The 15,901-nt window shown below is 34.2% G+C and overlaps 1 protein-coding gene across 1 annotated transcript; it reads right to left on the bottom strand.

Annotated features, from left to right (window-relative positions):
- Window positions 1–1,270: 1,270 nt before the first annotated feature.
- Window positions 1,271–1,579, bottom strand: LOC139848619 (uncharacterized). Its single transcript, XM_071838339.1, has one exon. It carries the CDS (start codon window positions 1,577–1,579, stop codon window positions 1,271–1,273), a length of 309 nt encoding a protein of 102 aa, XP_071694440.1.
- Window positions 1,580–15,901: the final 14,322 nt, after the last annotated feature.

Raw genomic sequence — 15,901 nt, forward strand, 5'->3', positions numbered from 1 at the left:
TTGGATTCTTTTTGATCTTAGACATACAATAGAAGGATAAAGTAACTAATTTCATCATTACACTCTCAATTAAACATCATATTCAAAAACCCCCAAATTGGGAAGAACCCTAAAAATTCAAGTTGTAAATTTTCACAATCAAGCATTCAAATCATGTTAGGAATCATGATAACAACAATGGTTCATTACCAATTTAGCATAATCATCATCAATTGATTAGAAATCTAGAAACAAGTAGAAGCAAGCACATAACAAGAATCATGCAAGAAATTAAAGATAAGTGTTAATGAAGCATAAATCTTACTTTACTCATGTTAAATGATGATAAGAATGCAAGAAATCTTCACAAAAGATGTTAATTAGATGAGTTTTTGTGAGAGAAAAGATGAGTTGTGGGTGAAACAATGAGGTTTTGGGTCGTGCAGAAAATTTAAATACCCAGGTCCAGGAGCGCCGCTTTGGATATAAAAGCGCCGTTCCTGGCGAACAAAAGCGTCGCTTTTGTAAACAAAAGCGTCGCTATAGGAAAAACAAAAGCGCCGCTTTTCAGAGCAAAAGCGTCGTTCTTGCCTACTGCCCAATTTTTGTCCAAAATCACAGGTTAAAGCGTCGCTTTTAGAAGCAGAAGTGCCGCTTTTAAAGATCAAAAGCGCCGCTTCTAGGACAAAAGCGCCGCTTTTATACATGAATGCAATTTTTGCAGTTTTAAGTCCATTTTGACCCATTCACAAACTATTTTTGGTATTTTCTAGTTACTCATATGCATGAAATGTAACTATATGCAAATGTAACTAACAAAAGGAATAGCGTACAAATCTACATGAAATGCAATCTAAAATGAACAAGTATAACACAAATGTGATTGTTTTGATCACGGGTCTATCACTTGACCCGTTTTAGCGCAAGGATGTTACTTTGGGTAGAGCTTGATGTCATCAAGCTCAATCGTAATGATGCCATCCTTATAAACCTTCAACCTATGACCGTTTACGGTGAAAGTAATCCCATTCCCATACAACTCCACATAACCCGTAGGATAAGTCCTCTTGACAATGTATGGACCCGTCCATCTAGACTTTAACTTACCGGGTGAGAACTTAAAGCGGGAATTGAACACTAAAACCTTGTCAATTGGGTGAAATTCCTTAGGACCTTTAAGTCGGGCATCATGCCATCGCTTAGTTTTCTCTTTGTATGTCAAAGAGTTATCGTATGCTTCCAACCTAATCTCCTCTAATTCATGCATTTGCATTACCCGTTTCTCCTTAGCTTATTCTAGGTCTAGGTTTACTTCCTTAATTGCCCAAAATGCGTTATGCTCTACCTCAACCGGAATATGGCATGCCTTCCCATACACTAGATGAAATGGTGTGGTGCCTATGGGTGTTTTGAAAGCAGTTATAAATGCCCATAATGCATTATCAAGCTTAGTTGACCAAATCTTAGGATTATTGCTAACCGTCTTTTCCAAAATTCTTTTCAAAGCACAATTTGTGTTCTCGACATGACCGCTAGTTTGGGGATGGTAAGGGGTCAAAAAACGATGTGTTACACCATATTTTTCCATTACTCTCTCCATAAGACTATTAGCAAAGTGTGTTCCTCAATCCGATATCAACGCTTTTGGCACTCCAAACCTAGCAAACAAACTTTTCAAAAACTTGACAACTACTCTAGCATCGTTGGTTGGCAAGGCTTTGGAATCGGCCCATTTCGAAACATAATCTACCGCCACCAAGATATAGAGACACTTATTAGAATTCGGGAATGAACCCATGAAGTCTAGGCCCCATACATCAAATATCTCACATATTTGAATGCCGGTTTGAGGCATCTCATCCCTCTTGGAAATGGAACCCAACCTTTGACAAGAGTCACAACGTTTCACAAACTCATGGGCATCCTTAAATATCGTTGGCCAATAGAATCCGGAATCGAACACCTTTTTCGCAGTGTGATTCGGGCCAACCCCCCTCTCCCGTTGGTCTACTATGACATCCTCTTAAAATATCTCGGGCTTCTTGCCCATAAACACATCTCCTAATTACTTGATCCTCCCCAATGCGGAACAAGTGTGGGCCATCCCAAAAATAATACTGTAAATCATTGAAAAACTTTTTCTTTTGTTGGTATGACAAACCTTTTTGTAAAACATTTGAGGCCAAGTAGTTTGCAAAGTCGGAAAACCATGGGACTTCATCAACTAGGTCAATTCTCATTAAATGTTCATCCGGGAAGGTATCCCGAATTTTGGACTCATCTAAGGGTTGAAGCCCGGGATTGTCTAGCCATAACAAGTGATCGGCCGCCACATTCTCGGACCCCTTTTTTATCATTAATTTCTATATCAAACTCTTGCAAAAGTAGCACCCAACGAATCAAACGATGTTTCGCGTCTTGCTTTTGAAAAAAGGTACTTTAATGAGGAGTGATCCGTGTAGAGGATCGTCTTTGAAAGTACAAGATAAGACCGAAACTTATCGAATGCAAATACTATCGCGAGAAGCTCCTTCTCGATAGTGGTGTAGTTCAATTGGGCCCCATTTAGAGTTTTGCTTGCATAGTAAATTGGTTTAAAGTGTTGGTCAACTCTTTGACCAAGAACCGTACCAAGTGCATAATCGCTCGCATCGCACATTAATTCAAAGTCTTTGTCCCAATCGGGCGAAATAAGAATCAGTGGGTTAAAGAGCTTTTTTTTCAACAAGTTAAATGCCTCAATGCATTCATCATCAAACAAGAAAGGTTGGTTCTTTTCTAACAATTTGGTCATAGGGCAGGCGATTTTTGAAAAATCTTTTATGAACCGACGACAGAATCCCGCGTGCCCAAGAAAACTTCGGATTGCTTTCACATCCGATGGTCTAGGTAAATCTTTTATCACGCTAATTTTGGCTTTTTCTACCTCGATTCCCTCCTTAGAAATTTTGTGTCCCAAAACTACCCCTTCGTTGACCATGAAGTGACACTTTTCCCAATTAAGAACCAAATTTGCATTTTCACAACGAGTTAACATTTTTTCAAGATTTTGAAGACATTGGTCAAATGAATCTCCGAAAATCGAAAAATCATCCATGAACACCTCCATAGTGTCCTCAATCATATCGGAGAAGATGGCAAGCATGCACCTTTGGAAAGTCCCCGGGGCATTACACAACCCGAAGGGCATTCTCCGATAAGCAAACGTACCATAGGGTCATGTAAAAGTCGTCTTTTCTTGGTCTTCGGGGTCTATCAGGATTTGGAAGTATCCCGAAAACCCGTCAAGAAAGCAATAGAATTCTCTCCCGGATAGACGTTCGATCATTTGATCGATGTAAGGTAGTGGGAAATGGTCTTTTCATGTGGCATCATTTAAACGTCTATAGTCTATGCATACTCAACATCCCGTGATGGTTCGAGTCGGGTGTGACGACCCGGAAAATTTCGACTTATTTTGAACCAAATTCTCGAGATGATTTAATGTTTCCGACAAGATAAGCAAAGTCTGTAAAACTGAATCTCAAAATTTTTGAACTGCTTTCATATATTCAAATACCCTTCGACTGTTCTCAATGATTCATGAACAATTATATGTAAATAGATACATATATATACTATAACTTGAAAGCGTAATAAGGTATTAATTGTATGATACTGTACATTAAACTTATTGGTTTAAATATCTATTTGAATATTTATGATAATTTGGAATATTAATTGTATGAATAACTTGCGACGTGTATTTAAAAACGTGTTTATGAATATTGAATATATATTAACTTGGTTATAAAACGTTTGATAATAATATTATATTAGTAAATAACAAGACGATGATTTATAGAAGCAAATGACCAAAACACTCAAACGTATAAGTTATATTTCGAGTGGTATAGTTTATTGGTAATATAAGTCTATATTTTGACAAAGGTACGAGTCATGAAATGTAAAGTACAAGTTTTCTCAGTGTACGAAAGGACGTTCGAAAAACCGAAACCGGGACATAAGTCGAGTGACGGCGTACGACTTATTGGAACAAAAATTACAAATCAACTATGCACGGGAATAAAATATAATATATAATTAATTAATTTAATTTATATATATATTATATATATTATATTTAATTATGTCGACAAGCTAGTTGCCAAATTGAGTGTGAGCTGGAAAGTGGACCTCCGCGATTGCGGAGCTCCCACACACAAATATGTCACGATTGCGGAACTGTGGGTTCCAGGTCTAGACAGATTGACCATGCGATCGCATGGATTTATAACTAAAACCCCATGCGGTCGCATGGGGACTGATTTCAGGAAAAGTGTATAAATAGAGCTCGAGTTTTGCTTCTGCACACACACACCTCTCTCTCGATATCCTCTGTATTATAATTATATTATTATTTTTATTATTATTATTATTAAAGTTTAATATTATTATTATTATTAATCTTATTAATATTATTATTAGTATTATTATTATTAGTATTATACATAAAATATTACGACAAGGTCATGAGCATGCCACTTTCAAAATGGGTTATTGAACGGGATAGAGCTAAGGTAAATATGGGTTATAGCAATGGAGGTTATGGGTAATGTTCATGGGTATTGTTCGCAAGACAAACCTAGTGTTTATCATCTCTGTTACGTCTACGTACTTTCCTGCAATATTGAATCACAATATTGATACGCGAGCATTCATATCTTATCTTTTATATATTAATAGTGTATACATGTCTAGTGCTCGAGTAAATATGTTTATGCATGCTTGTATGCCAATTTTCATCGCTAGATAGTTTATGATGAATCACGAATTTAATACATATACTACTGATATAAGGTATATGATATGAAAATCAATAACTTTTCATTTAGAAATTGCGTAATTTTGAATGAACGAATTAAAAGATATGGTCAACCGAATTATGATTGACGATAATTGAAATTGCTTTTGAATCTACAATTAAGATTTAAACAACTTGTTTATGATATTGATAAAGTGGATTTTTAAATATTACCAGCCGAGTAAATGAATCCTTATATAAGGCACGTCTCGTTTTGTTGAACAATTGTCAAAATTGAATGTTTTATCATATTTTAAAGCCTTATAAAAACTATAGTCTAATTTTACAAGAATTGGGAAACTATGTGAAATGTTAAAATGTTTCGATTGCCATGATCATTCAACTATAGTATTGAGTCAGATTGACTTTTTGAAATAACTTTTGTATGTCGATCTCGAGCATTAGGATTGTTACACTATGACCTGACCTAGCTTGATAGACATTTATTGACCAACATATATTCTCTAAGTTGAGATCTACGGTTATTTGGTATTCCGAGTTTCGGTCACATTTCGGTGAATGACTTATGTGCTACTAAGGTGAGTTCCATTTGCTCCCTTTTTAATTGCTTTTGAAATCTATATTTTTGTGCTGAGAATACATGCACTTTATTTTAAACGTAATGGATACAAGTACATACTAAATTCTACACCGAGTTTGAACCGAAAATCCCTTAGCTTTGGTAACTAGTAACTGTCGGTTATAAGAATTGGTGGGCGTGAGTAGTTATATATGGATCCATAGGGCTTGACATCCCCGTCTGTTCCAGGTATAGAAACCCTAGCCTGAACTATAAAACAGACGTATGCTATTTGAGGTAAGTACACGTTGGTTTACGTGTATTGTACATGTTGGTTGCATTTATGATAAAACAGGGGTACTTATTATATATACGTTAAAGTTTAGTTACCAGGGTGCTCAACTTCGTAGAATATTTTGATAAACGTTTCGGATGAAACAACTGAAATCTTGTGATCCACCTTTATATACAGATTATGCGAAACATTAAAATTATGAACTCACCAACCTTTGTTTTGACACTTGTTAGCATGTTTATTCTCAGGTTCCTAGAAGTCTTCCGCTGTTTGCTTATATGTTATACAAGCTATGTGCATGGAGTCATACATACTTTATTCGAGAAAACGTTGCATTCACAAAATCATCACCATGTATCTATTTTGACTGCATTGTCAACGGAAGTATTATTGTAAACTATTATTTACGGTGATTGTGTATATGTAGAAATCATCAGATGTCGAAAACCTTGAATTTAAATATTCATTTATGGTGTGCCTTTTCAAAAGAATGCCATATTTACAAAACGTATCATATAGAGGTCAAATACCTCGCAATAAAATCGTTGAATGACGTATTCGTCTATATGGATTTGGACGGATTGTCACAGTTAGTATCAGAGCGCAGTGAACTAGGTATTGCATGAGTGTGTCTAACTGATAGTTGTTAGGATGCATTAGTAAGTCTGGACTTCGACCGTGTCTGCATGTTAAAAGTTTTGCTTATCATTTCTTGTCGGAAATTACCTGCTTATCATTCTTAATCTAGACACGTTTTACTGCATTGATTGCATGAATAGTGTATAGACAAAATTCATATCTTAGCATATCTGTTACTGCAAACTTTGCCTGACAGCTTTCGAAAGTTCCTCCGTAATTTGCGGGATCCCTTGTACTATATATAGGTATTCTATGTAATTAGAATATCATCCGATATCCAACAATCATTTCATATCGAAAATCCTTTATCTAACCGTGTAAGATGAATTCCGCATCTAGTTCAAATTCCTCGAATTTCGACAGCTATTCCGATATGGAATTCGAACTAAGCTCCGAAAGCAGCGTAACCGGAATGGATCAACCAATTAGCTATCATCTATTCTGGATGAATTGGGGATGAGTTTGTAATCTACGTAATCATTGGAGACAGGAAGAAGGTGATCCATTCCATCCACCACATTCGCCACTTGGCGAAAAACCTGAAGCACTCACCGGCGAACTAGTCCGAAACATCATTTTCACCCTCATTTCCAGAATAGCTCGCAACGACTACGTAATATCCACTATTCTAAATCTTATTCATCCGCTCGTCCGAACCGCCAATCATCCGGGGGTAGTAGAAGAAGTCAACGAGCTTCACGCTCGAGTAGTGACTTTGGAGAACATGATGCGCAACTTGCAGGCATCACAGGCACCACCAACATCAGTAGCAACAGTACCACCAACAACAACACCAATAGTAACATTACTACCACCAACCACCACATCCCCATCACACGCCTCAACATCACGATCTGTACCTCGAACATCAACGTCATACGCACCGTAGATACCAAGGAGTATCACCAACACCAACCACACCTGTAGCACCCAGTGTTGTAAATCTCCCGAGATCTCCCCGAGATCTCCCCCGAGATCTCGTTTTTAGAAGGCAACCGAGACGAGATGTTCATCTCCCGAGATTTCTCGGTCAACGGGGTCAACTTAGTCTAAGCCACGATTTCTCAAATTTTCCTGCTAATTTGTAAGATTTTCTTGTAAATTTCTTAATTTCTAAGATTTTCTCGCTCATTTCTCGGATATTTTTTGTAAATTTTCGTAAAAAAGTATATAAATATACATATATTTAGGTTTTTATGTATATTTTTATTAAAAAAACTATAAAGTCAACGTAAGTTAACATCCGAGATCTCTCTGAGATTATTCCGAGATGCCGAGATCCCACTAAAAAAGTCCAAACGAGATCTCCCCGAGTTCCGAATTCTCCAACCTTGGTAGCACCACAAGCTCCACCAACTCCATAATCACCGACGATATCGGCACTGATGTTATGCGAGGTGTATATGAAATAGCTTATATTTTACTTGGAAAAACTATTAAATACGATACAATTTTACACAAGATATTTATTTATTTATTGAATGGATATACCTAAACCTTGCTACAACACTTATAGGCAGTGTACCTAATCGTACAGTAGTGTAGTTTTTAGTAAGTCCGGTTCGTTCCACAGGGAATCTTTTAAACAAAGCTTAACGCTATATTAGTTTTAATTTATAAAAATACAAATATATATAAGTAATATTATTATTATAAAAAGGGGGTTTTTACCGTTTAATGACCGATTTGTCGATTTTTAAAACTTTAGTCGCAGTTAAAACCTAATGTAAAATATTAAATAAATAAAAGACTTAATTTAAAGCGTAAAGTAAATAACGATAATGAAATTGCGATAAATAAAAATGCGATAAAATAAAATTGCGATAATTAAAAAGTACGATAATTAAAAGTGCAATTAAATACAATGACAATAAATAAAAGTGGGATAATTAAAAGTGTAATTAAATATGAAAATAAAGGAATTATGCTTATTTAAACTTCTGTAATTATGATGTTTGACGTGTTGATTTTAGTTTTATGCCCATGGGTTAATTGTCCTTTGTCCTGGATTATTTAATATGTCCGTCTGGTTTTTGTCCATAACAATCCATCAGTCATAAATATAAAGTGCGAGTATCCTCGTCAAATTATCCTTATACCCGAAGTTAAATATTCCAACTAATTGGGGACTTAAACTGTAACAAGGTTTTAATACTTTGTTTATTAATTACACCAGGATATCGACTGCGTGTAACCTAAAGTTTTAATACTTTGTTATCAATTATGCCAAGTGTCCTTGTACATAATTTCACCCCTGTTTTAATAATTCTAGTGGCTATTAATCCATTCCCGTGTTCGGTTAAATGAACGATTATTCGTACATATAAATAACCCGCCCATCGTGTCCGATCGAGTGTATATAGTTATTTATAGGGACGTCCAATTGTAAATCTTTGTATTAAAATTAACAAACTATCATTTAGTTAAACAAATATAAAGCCCATTAATAGCCCATAGTCTAATTTCCACAAGTGTCGTTCTTTTGTCCAAACCCCAATTATGGTACAAAGCCCAATTACCCAATTTTAGTTATTTTTAGCCCAACATCATGATTACTTCAGATTAAATAAGCATAATAATAACTTAGCTACAAGACATTAAATTAAAAAGGTTGAACATAACTTACAATGATTAAAAATAGCGTAGCGTTACACGGACAGAATTTCGACTTACACCCTTACAACATTCGCTAACATACCCTTATTATTATTATTAATTAAAATTAAAATTAAAATATAAATTATATATATATATTTACGTATATAGAGAGAGATGATATATGGATATTTAAAACGGATCAAATGCGTTGGCTTTTATAGGGAGTTTCAGAATTTGGGGCTCCGCGAGTCGCGGTACTCTAACCCTTCAAACTCCGCAAGTCGCGGAGTTTGCTTTTACAGCTCATCCCTTTTTGGATCTTCTTTGTCGACGTTTTATTATATAAATATAATATATATATATATATAATTTATATAATTAATTATATATTATATTATATTATATTTATATACATAATTAATTTGTAACTTTCGCTCCGTTGCGTCGTGCGTTGAGAGTTGACTCATGTCCCGGTTCCGGATTTTCGAACATCCTTTCGTACTATTTTATATCGTGTACTTTGCATTTTGAATCTTGTACTCTTGTCATTTTTAGACGTTTCTCATCAATAATTTGAACCTTTTTGATTGTATCTTGTACTTTTTAGCTTTTTGGACCTTTGCGTCTTCAATTCATCGAATCTGTCTTTTGTCTTCACCTTTAATTATTTAGACGAATATCACTTGTAAATAGAACAATTGCAACTAAAAGCTTGTCTTTCTTGAGGGATAATGCTATGAAATATATGTTCGTTTTTAGCATTATCAAATATTCCCACACTTGAGCGTTGCTTGTCCTCAAGCAATATGGTCTTGAAATATTAGAATCACTTCTTTATTCTTCGCACTTTGTACATCAGTGATTTCTTTACGGCGGTATAAACAATGGTAGTAACGATGTGGTTTACAGTCTCACATGACTTATGAAAATTTAGATCCATTAAGGAAATTGGATCTTTATGAAAACATTTGATCTTTTGAAAATTAAATCTAGCTTTTACCCTAGATAAGTTTTCCGGAATAACCCTTCACCGGTGTTTGTAAATTCTTTTTGTGGGTTTGGTGGGTTTCATATTTGAAATTTTTAGCTCAAAACTTGTGGTTTTGTGTCACCCACTTGCTAACCTTGTATTGGGAAAGCAACACGTCCAGTTTACTTGCTCCGTATATTACCTTTCGGTAAACTACCGTCCGGTTGTAAAGGAAAGCGTTGAACAAGCAACTGTTAAGGCAATGTCCCCTGACATTCTTTTAATTATGGTCTATAACGTATCGGATGCAATTACTATCCTTGGTAGGAGCAATAGTAAAGCTCACCCTTATAATTTGTCGGTCTGGCACAAGGTCCTGTCTTTGACCATAATATGCAACCACCATTCTTACGGTTGACACCCGATTTGGTTCAGGTGACCTAATGAATTCCAGGTGAATTCCTAGGATTTTACGTTTAATGGTAATGAACGCATTGAAAATGGGTTTTTAGAAAACAAATCGGTTTGTAATTTTGATCAAAATATTTTCTCGTTCAAGCTCGAGTTTAGATATCATTGAATTCCATGAGTTTGTAATTCTCAATCTTTAAGGTCAATCTCTAGGATTGAGTAATATCAGGCTTAAAAGCTGATTTTTGATCTTTAAAGGAGATTATCCTTTCTGGGGATCTGATTCATTAGTCTTATCAAATTTACACGGCGTCCTCCCCATTTTACAAGACAGATCCTCTCATGGTTAGGATAAGTCTGACCACTTGGTGACCCTGTTTGATGCTGAGGTCCGTGGATTTCCTGTTGATTTTAGTGATGACTTTTCTAGGTTTTTCGTCAACCTATAGCTGGTCTGGACGACAACTTCATGTCCTAAATCAAGAAGCGTGTTTCTTTTTCGGAAGACTTTACTTCCTTTTAATGATGGAATTGATTAATCGTGTAGATCTATCTTTCTTAAAGTAAATTGGGTAAAACTGTTTAGTTTAGTCCAAAGCAAAAGTATCTTCAATTATTTGTTACAGAAATATGTGACATATGTTTTAAAATAACTTGGTAAATTTTCCCACACTTGGCTTTTATTTTCCTTTTTATTGTCCTCTATTCCATTTTAAATGAATTCTAACATTTTGGTTTGTTTCTCAATTTATGTCCTTTCCGAGGTAACAATAATTTCGGTGTTAACACCTAGTTTTATCGTTCATAAATATGTATAAACATGATTTTGAGTTCATTTAATTGAAAATTTTGAAAAATTTTACTAGAATTGGGTAGTCAGTATATAAGACTAGGGCTGTTCTTTATTATCAGAGAGCACTAGATTCTAATACAACTACTGCTTTACTAGTATTTTTAATGGTAACCAAGTGTTTAAATAAAAATTTTTTAAAATCCGAAAGAATTTAACCCCTTCCCACACTTAAGATCTTGCAATGCCCTCATTTGCAAGAAATCAGTAACAATTTAAATTATTGAGGGTGATTATCGTAGAAAAATGATTAAATTTTACCAAAGTTTCCAAACATATTGTTGTTTGTGTTGAATGATAAATGGTGCACATCATTTGTTCATTCCGTCTTGTTGTTATTTCACATATATTTTGAATCTTGTTGTCAAAATTAGTTGCTTTTGCTGAACTTAATGCCAGTCTTTGAAAATGCATTGTTTTACCCTGTTGTGTACATAAGATAAACTGCAAACATATATACATATTTTTGAAGTTTGGTATATTACCCCACATTCAAAAATTATTAAAATCTAATAATAAAAGTTAGAAAATTATAAAAACTATTACAATATCAACATAAGTGTTAAATGTAGTAACATTACAAAAATAAAATAAATAAAACTAAATAAACTAGGGTTGATACTGATACCAGTAGGGGTTCCATGCATAACCGTATGTGTTATAAAATGCTTCAGCTGGGTTATAAGTAGGATACGGTGGTTGGATTTCTATAGACCAGGGAGGAAATACGGGCTTTGGAGTAGGAATATAGTTTCTACCTATATGTTGGCAATGAGCTATGATGTGGTTTTGATGAACTTGCCAATCTTCAAATGCTCGATGTCTAGCATTTTCATACTCTTGTGAAGCTATAAACCTTTGCATTTCTGTCATTTCATTTCCCCCTCCCACATTACCTGGCTGTTGATTTCTTTCAACCTGTGGATGTCTTCCATTATATGCTACTGCGGCGTTATTTCACCTCTTCAAAACCTTAGCACCATGATATACATTTAAACAAATTGTATCGTGGGGTTCTGGTTCTTCGATTAATAATCCCCCCCCCGACTTATATCCACATCAAGATACTCAGCAATTAATGTAATAAAAATACCACCTCCTATTATACTGTGCGGTCTCATCCCCCTAACCATAGCCGATAAATAATAACCCACACAATAGGGTATACTTACAGCGCTTTGTGGGTCTCGAATACACATGTGGTAAAATAAATCTTGCTCATTTACCTTTTCCTTATTTTTACCTCGCTGTGTAATCGAGTTTGCTAGAAACCTATGGATTACTCTTAATTCAGCTCTATCAATATCAAGATAAGAGTAATTTCCCCCTTTAAATCGGTGATGGCTAGTCATTTGACTCCATACACCATGAGTATCAAAATTTTCATCAATCTTCCTACCATTTAATATCAACCCTTGACAATCGGCAGATGCTAGCTCCTCAGGCGTATATATACGTAAGGCCTGAGCCATGTCTAGTAGAGACATGTGGCACATCGAACCTCCTAACAAAAATCTAATAAAAGTTCGATCGGTTAAAGTAGCTACCCGATCATTTATTTCTATACTACACAATAATTCTTCACACCATACTTTATATACAGGTCTACGCATGTTGAATAATCGTACCCAATCGTTAAAAGTAGAATTACCATACCTCTGTGTAAGTAATTCTCTAATCCATTCGCCCAATCCTACAGCTTCTAACGGTTCCCATTCTATTACCCTAGGTACTTCAACAGCTTTAGAATGAAGAGTGTGCAAGCTCCTTTGGTATTTTAGATAATCTATCCAACGTCTGTCTAATCTCAAGTTCGGGTGCAAATCTTCCACGTGCATATCTGAAAATGTCATAACTGGATGAGGTATATCTTGTTTGTAATAGTTATCAACATCCTGTTGTTCCGCATTCTCAGGAGGAGCAATGCGAGCTTGGGATGAAGATTCACCCCTTTCAGTCTGCAAAACACATCAAACACAATTTTTGTATATCCAAATATGCATTAGTGTCAGCAAAATCATCAATCAAAATAATTACAATGACATGTTCAATTTATATCAAACTTATGCTCATTTTCATATTTTTATCAAATCTACACTTTTTCAAATAAGCATATACGAAAATGTTCGCCAAGTTCATAAGCATTCAACTCAAATAACATGTCAAAATAATCATTATTAGCAATTAAGAAAGTTTCAAATGGCATTATCTCTCAAAAATCAAGTTCATGAATTTAGACTTGAAAAAGTCCACTTTAATTCTCAAAAATCATGTTTAGACTCAAAGTTTGGATCATTTAACTACCTAAACATGTTACACTACTTAATTTAGCAATAATTCATGACAAAAATTGGCCATAACCTGTTTATATCAAAAAGTCCCAAATTGCTCAAGAACACAAACCCTAGATTACTCAAAATTTGAAGTTTAAGGCTTCTAATCATGTTAAATAGCATCAATCTAGGTTATATAAGCATAATACACAAACAATTTAAGCATAATTACACTAAAAAGCATCAAAATCGAATTGGGTATAAATTTGTTCAAGAACACTAATTTTCGGATTAAATGGGTGTTTTGATGAAGAAATTACCGTTTTCCTTGAGTAATTTCTTGATAGCATCCTTCTCAACATGATTTTGTGAAAGATTTTATGATTTTTGGTGAAAAATTGCGAATTTGGGAGGTTTTTGTGTGTGTTTTTCGGGTATTTTCGCAGTTATTTGGGTGTGGGTGTTGGTAAACTGATCTGTTCTTGCGTTTTTTTTTTTTTTTTTTTTGTATTTTACAAACTCCGCGAGTCGCGGTGTATAACACCTTCAAACTCCGCGAGTCGCGGTGTCCTTTTTTTTTTTTTTTTATAAAAACCTTAACTTATAAAACAATTAATTAATTAATTTTAAAATTTTGTTTCCTTTGTTATTTAGGACGAGGTCGTTTCGGAACGATGTCCTAGTCCGTCCCTCGATAAAATTTTAAAATTTGTCAATTTAAAGCGCGGTTTTAAAAGCAAAGATTTTTGGGTTTTTTAATTTTTTTTTGGCATACTTTAATTCAATAAGATTAAAAATAATGATAATAAAAGTTCTCGTCCCTCCCTTGGGTAAAGCAATTTCGGTTCAACCACCTAGTCTTCAACTTACGACGAATTTTTAAAAATCATATTTTTAACTTAGCAAAATAAAGTAAATTTTTGTTTTTAAATTCACACCAAACTTAAATTTAAAATGCATAAAATTAAATATTCATATTTTAAAAATTCACACCAAACTTAAATTATATTTTTGTTTTTATACATACAAACTTATATTAAAAATATTAATTTTCCAAATATTTACAATTTTAAATATATATTAATTTTAACAAGTTTACAATATTATTTTGATATTAATTTTAAAAACAAAGTAAAAATAAAATTAAAAATCTTTTTGGATTTTATCCCACTTTAATCAATCAAATATTATCAAAAACATACGCCCCTCTTTTCGGTAAAGTAATTTCGGTTTCATAACCTAATTTAACTCATGACGAATTTTTGAAATATTTTGGTTTGATTGATTAAAGATATTTATACCTTAAGAATAAACGGTAAATTTCGAAGTGATGTAATAAATTTTTGAATGATATCAATAATTTCGGTCGCAAGACCTAATTTTATTGAATACCAATTTAATACTTTATAGCGAACAAATTAGCTTTTATTATCAAAAGGTTAAAAATAAAAATAAAAATAAAAACTGTACAGACTTACCTGTGAGATAGTATTCTTAGTGATATGCTCTAGCCCACTCATAAGATAGTCGGACTAATTGATTTTCCATGGCTACATAGGCGTAACCTCGAGCATTCAGTGTTTTTTCTTCTAAACATATGAACGGTCCATCTCTGCATAAAGTAACAAATTCGGTGTTTGAATAGGTTTGATTATTTGAACATTTACCTTCGTGTGACCATTTTCCGCATTTGTGACATTTTTCAAGGTGTCGTGCTCTTCTTTTCGCTGTGGATTTTGATTTTCCTTTACCAAATTGTAACTTATTATCTTCGCATCTGGATTCTTTTCTTACTCCGTCCAATTTACTTCTGATTAATGATACTAGTTCACTCGGAAGTGTGTCATTATTTCGTTTAGTGATCAAAGCATGTAGCATTAGACCATGGTTCAGTTCACAGGAAGTCTTCATTTCGTAAAAACCTAAAAAAATAAAAATTCAGAATGGGGGGAGAAGACTAGTTCTTTAGGGTCTGCAAGGGAAAGACCATTCGGGTTCCATTTTCGAGAACTACACGAAAACAAAAAATCTAACTCTAACAGAAATACATATTATCCTTTAAAGACTTGATTCTCCCCACACTTAGTTAGCCGTGGTATCGAAATTGTGATTAACTTCATTGTCAGCTTCCATTGGACTATCTATGTAATGTTTAACTCTGTGAACATTAACTTTAAATTCAATTCCATTTGAATTTATTAATTTTACCGTTCCGTATGGGAAAACTCTTTTGACTATGAATGGTCCAGACCATCTTGATTTCAATTTTCCAGGAAATAGCTTGAATCGTGAATTGAAAAGAAGAACCCTGTCTCCTTCTTTAAATTCTTTTGAACTTCTGATTCTTTTATCATGCCATTTCTTCGTTCTTTCCTTATAGATTAATGAATTTTCGTATGCTTCTTGTCTTAATTCTTCTAATTCGTTTAATTGACTTAACCGTAGACGTCCGGCTTCATGTAAATCAAGATTACATGTCTTCAAAGCCCAAAATGCTTTGTGTTCAATTTCTACTGGAAGATG

The sequence above is a fragment of the Rutidosis leptorrhynchoides genome, chromosome 5, assembly GCF_046630445.1.
Source record: "Rutidosis leptorrhynchoides isolate AG116_Rl617_1_P2 chromosome 5, CSIRO_AGI_Rlap_v1, whole genome shotgun sequence".
Lineage (NCBI taxonomy): Eukaryota > Viridiplantae > Streptophyta > Magnoliopsida > Asterales > Asteraceae > Rutidosis > Rutidosis leptorrhynchoides.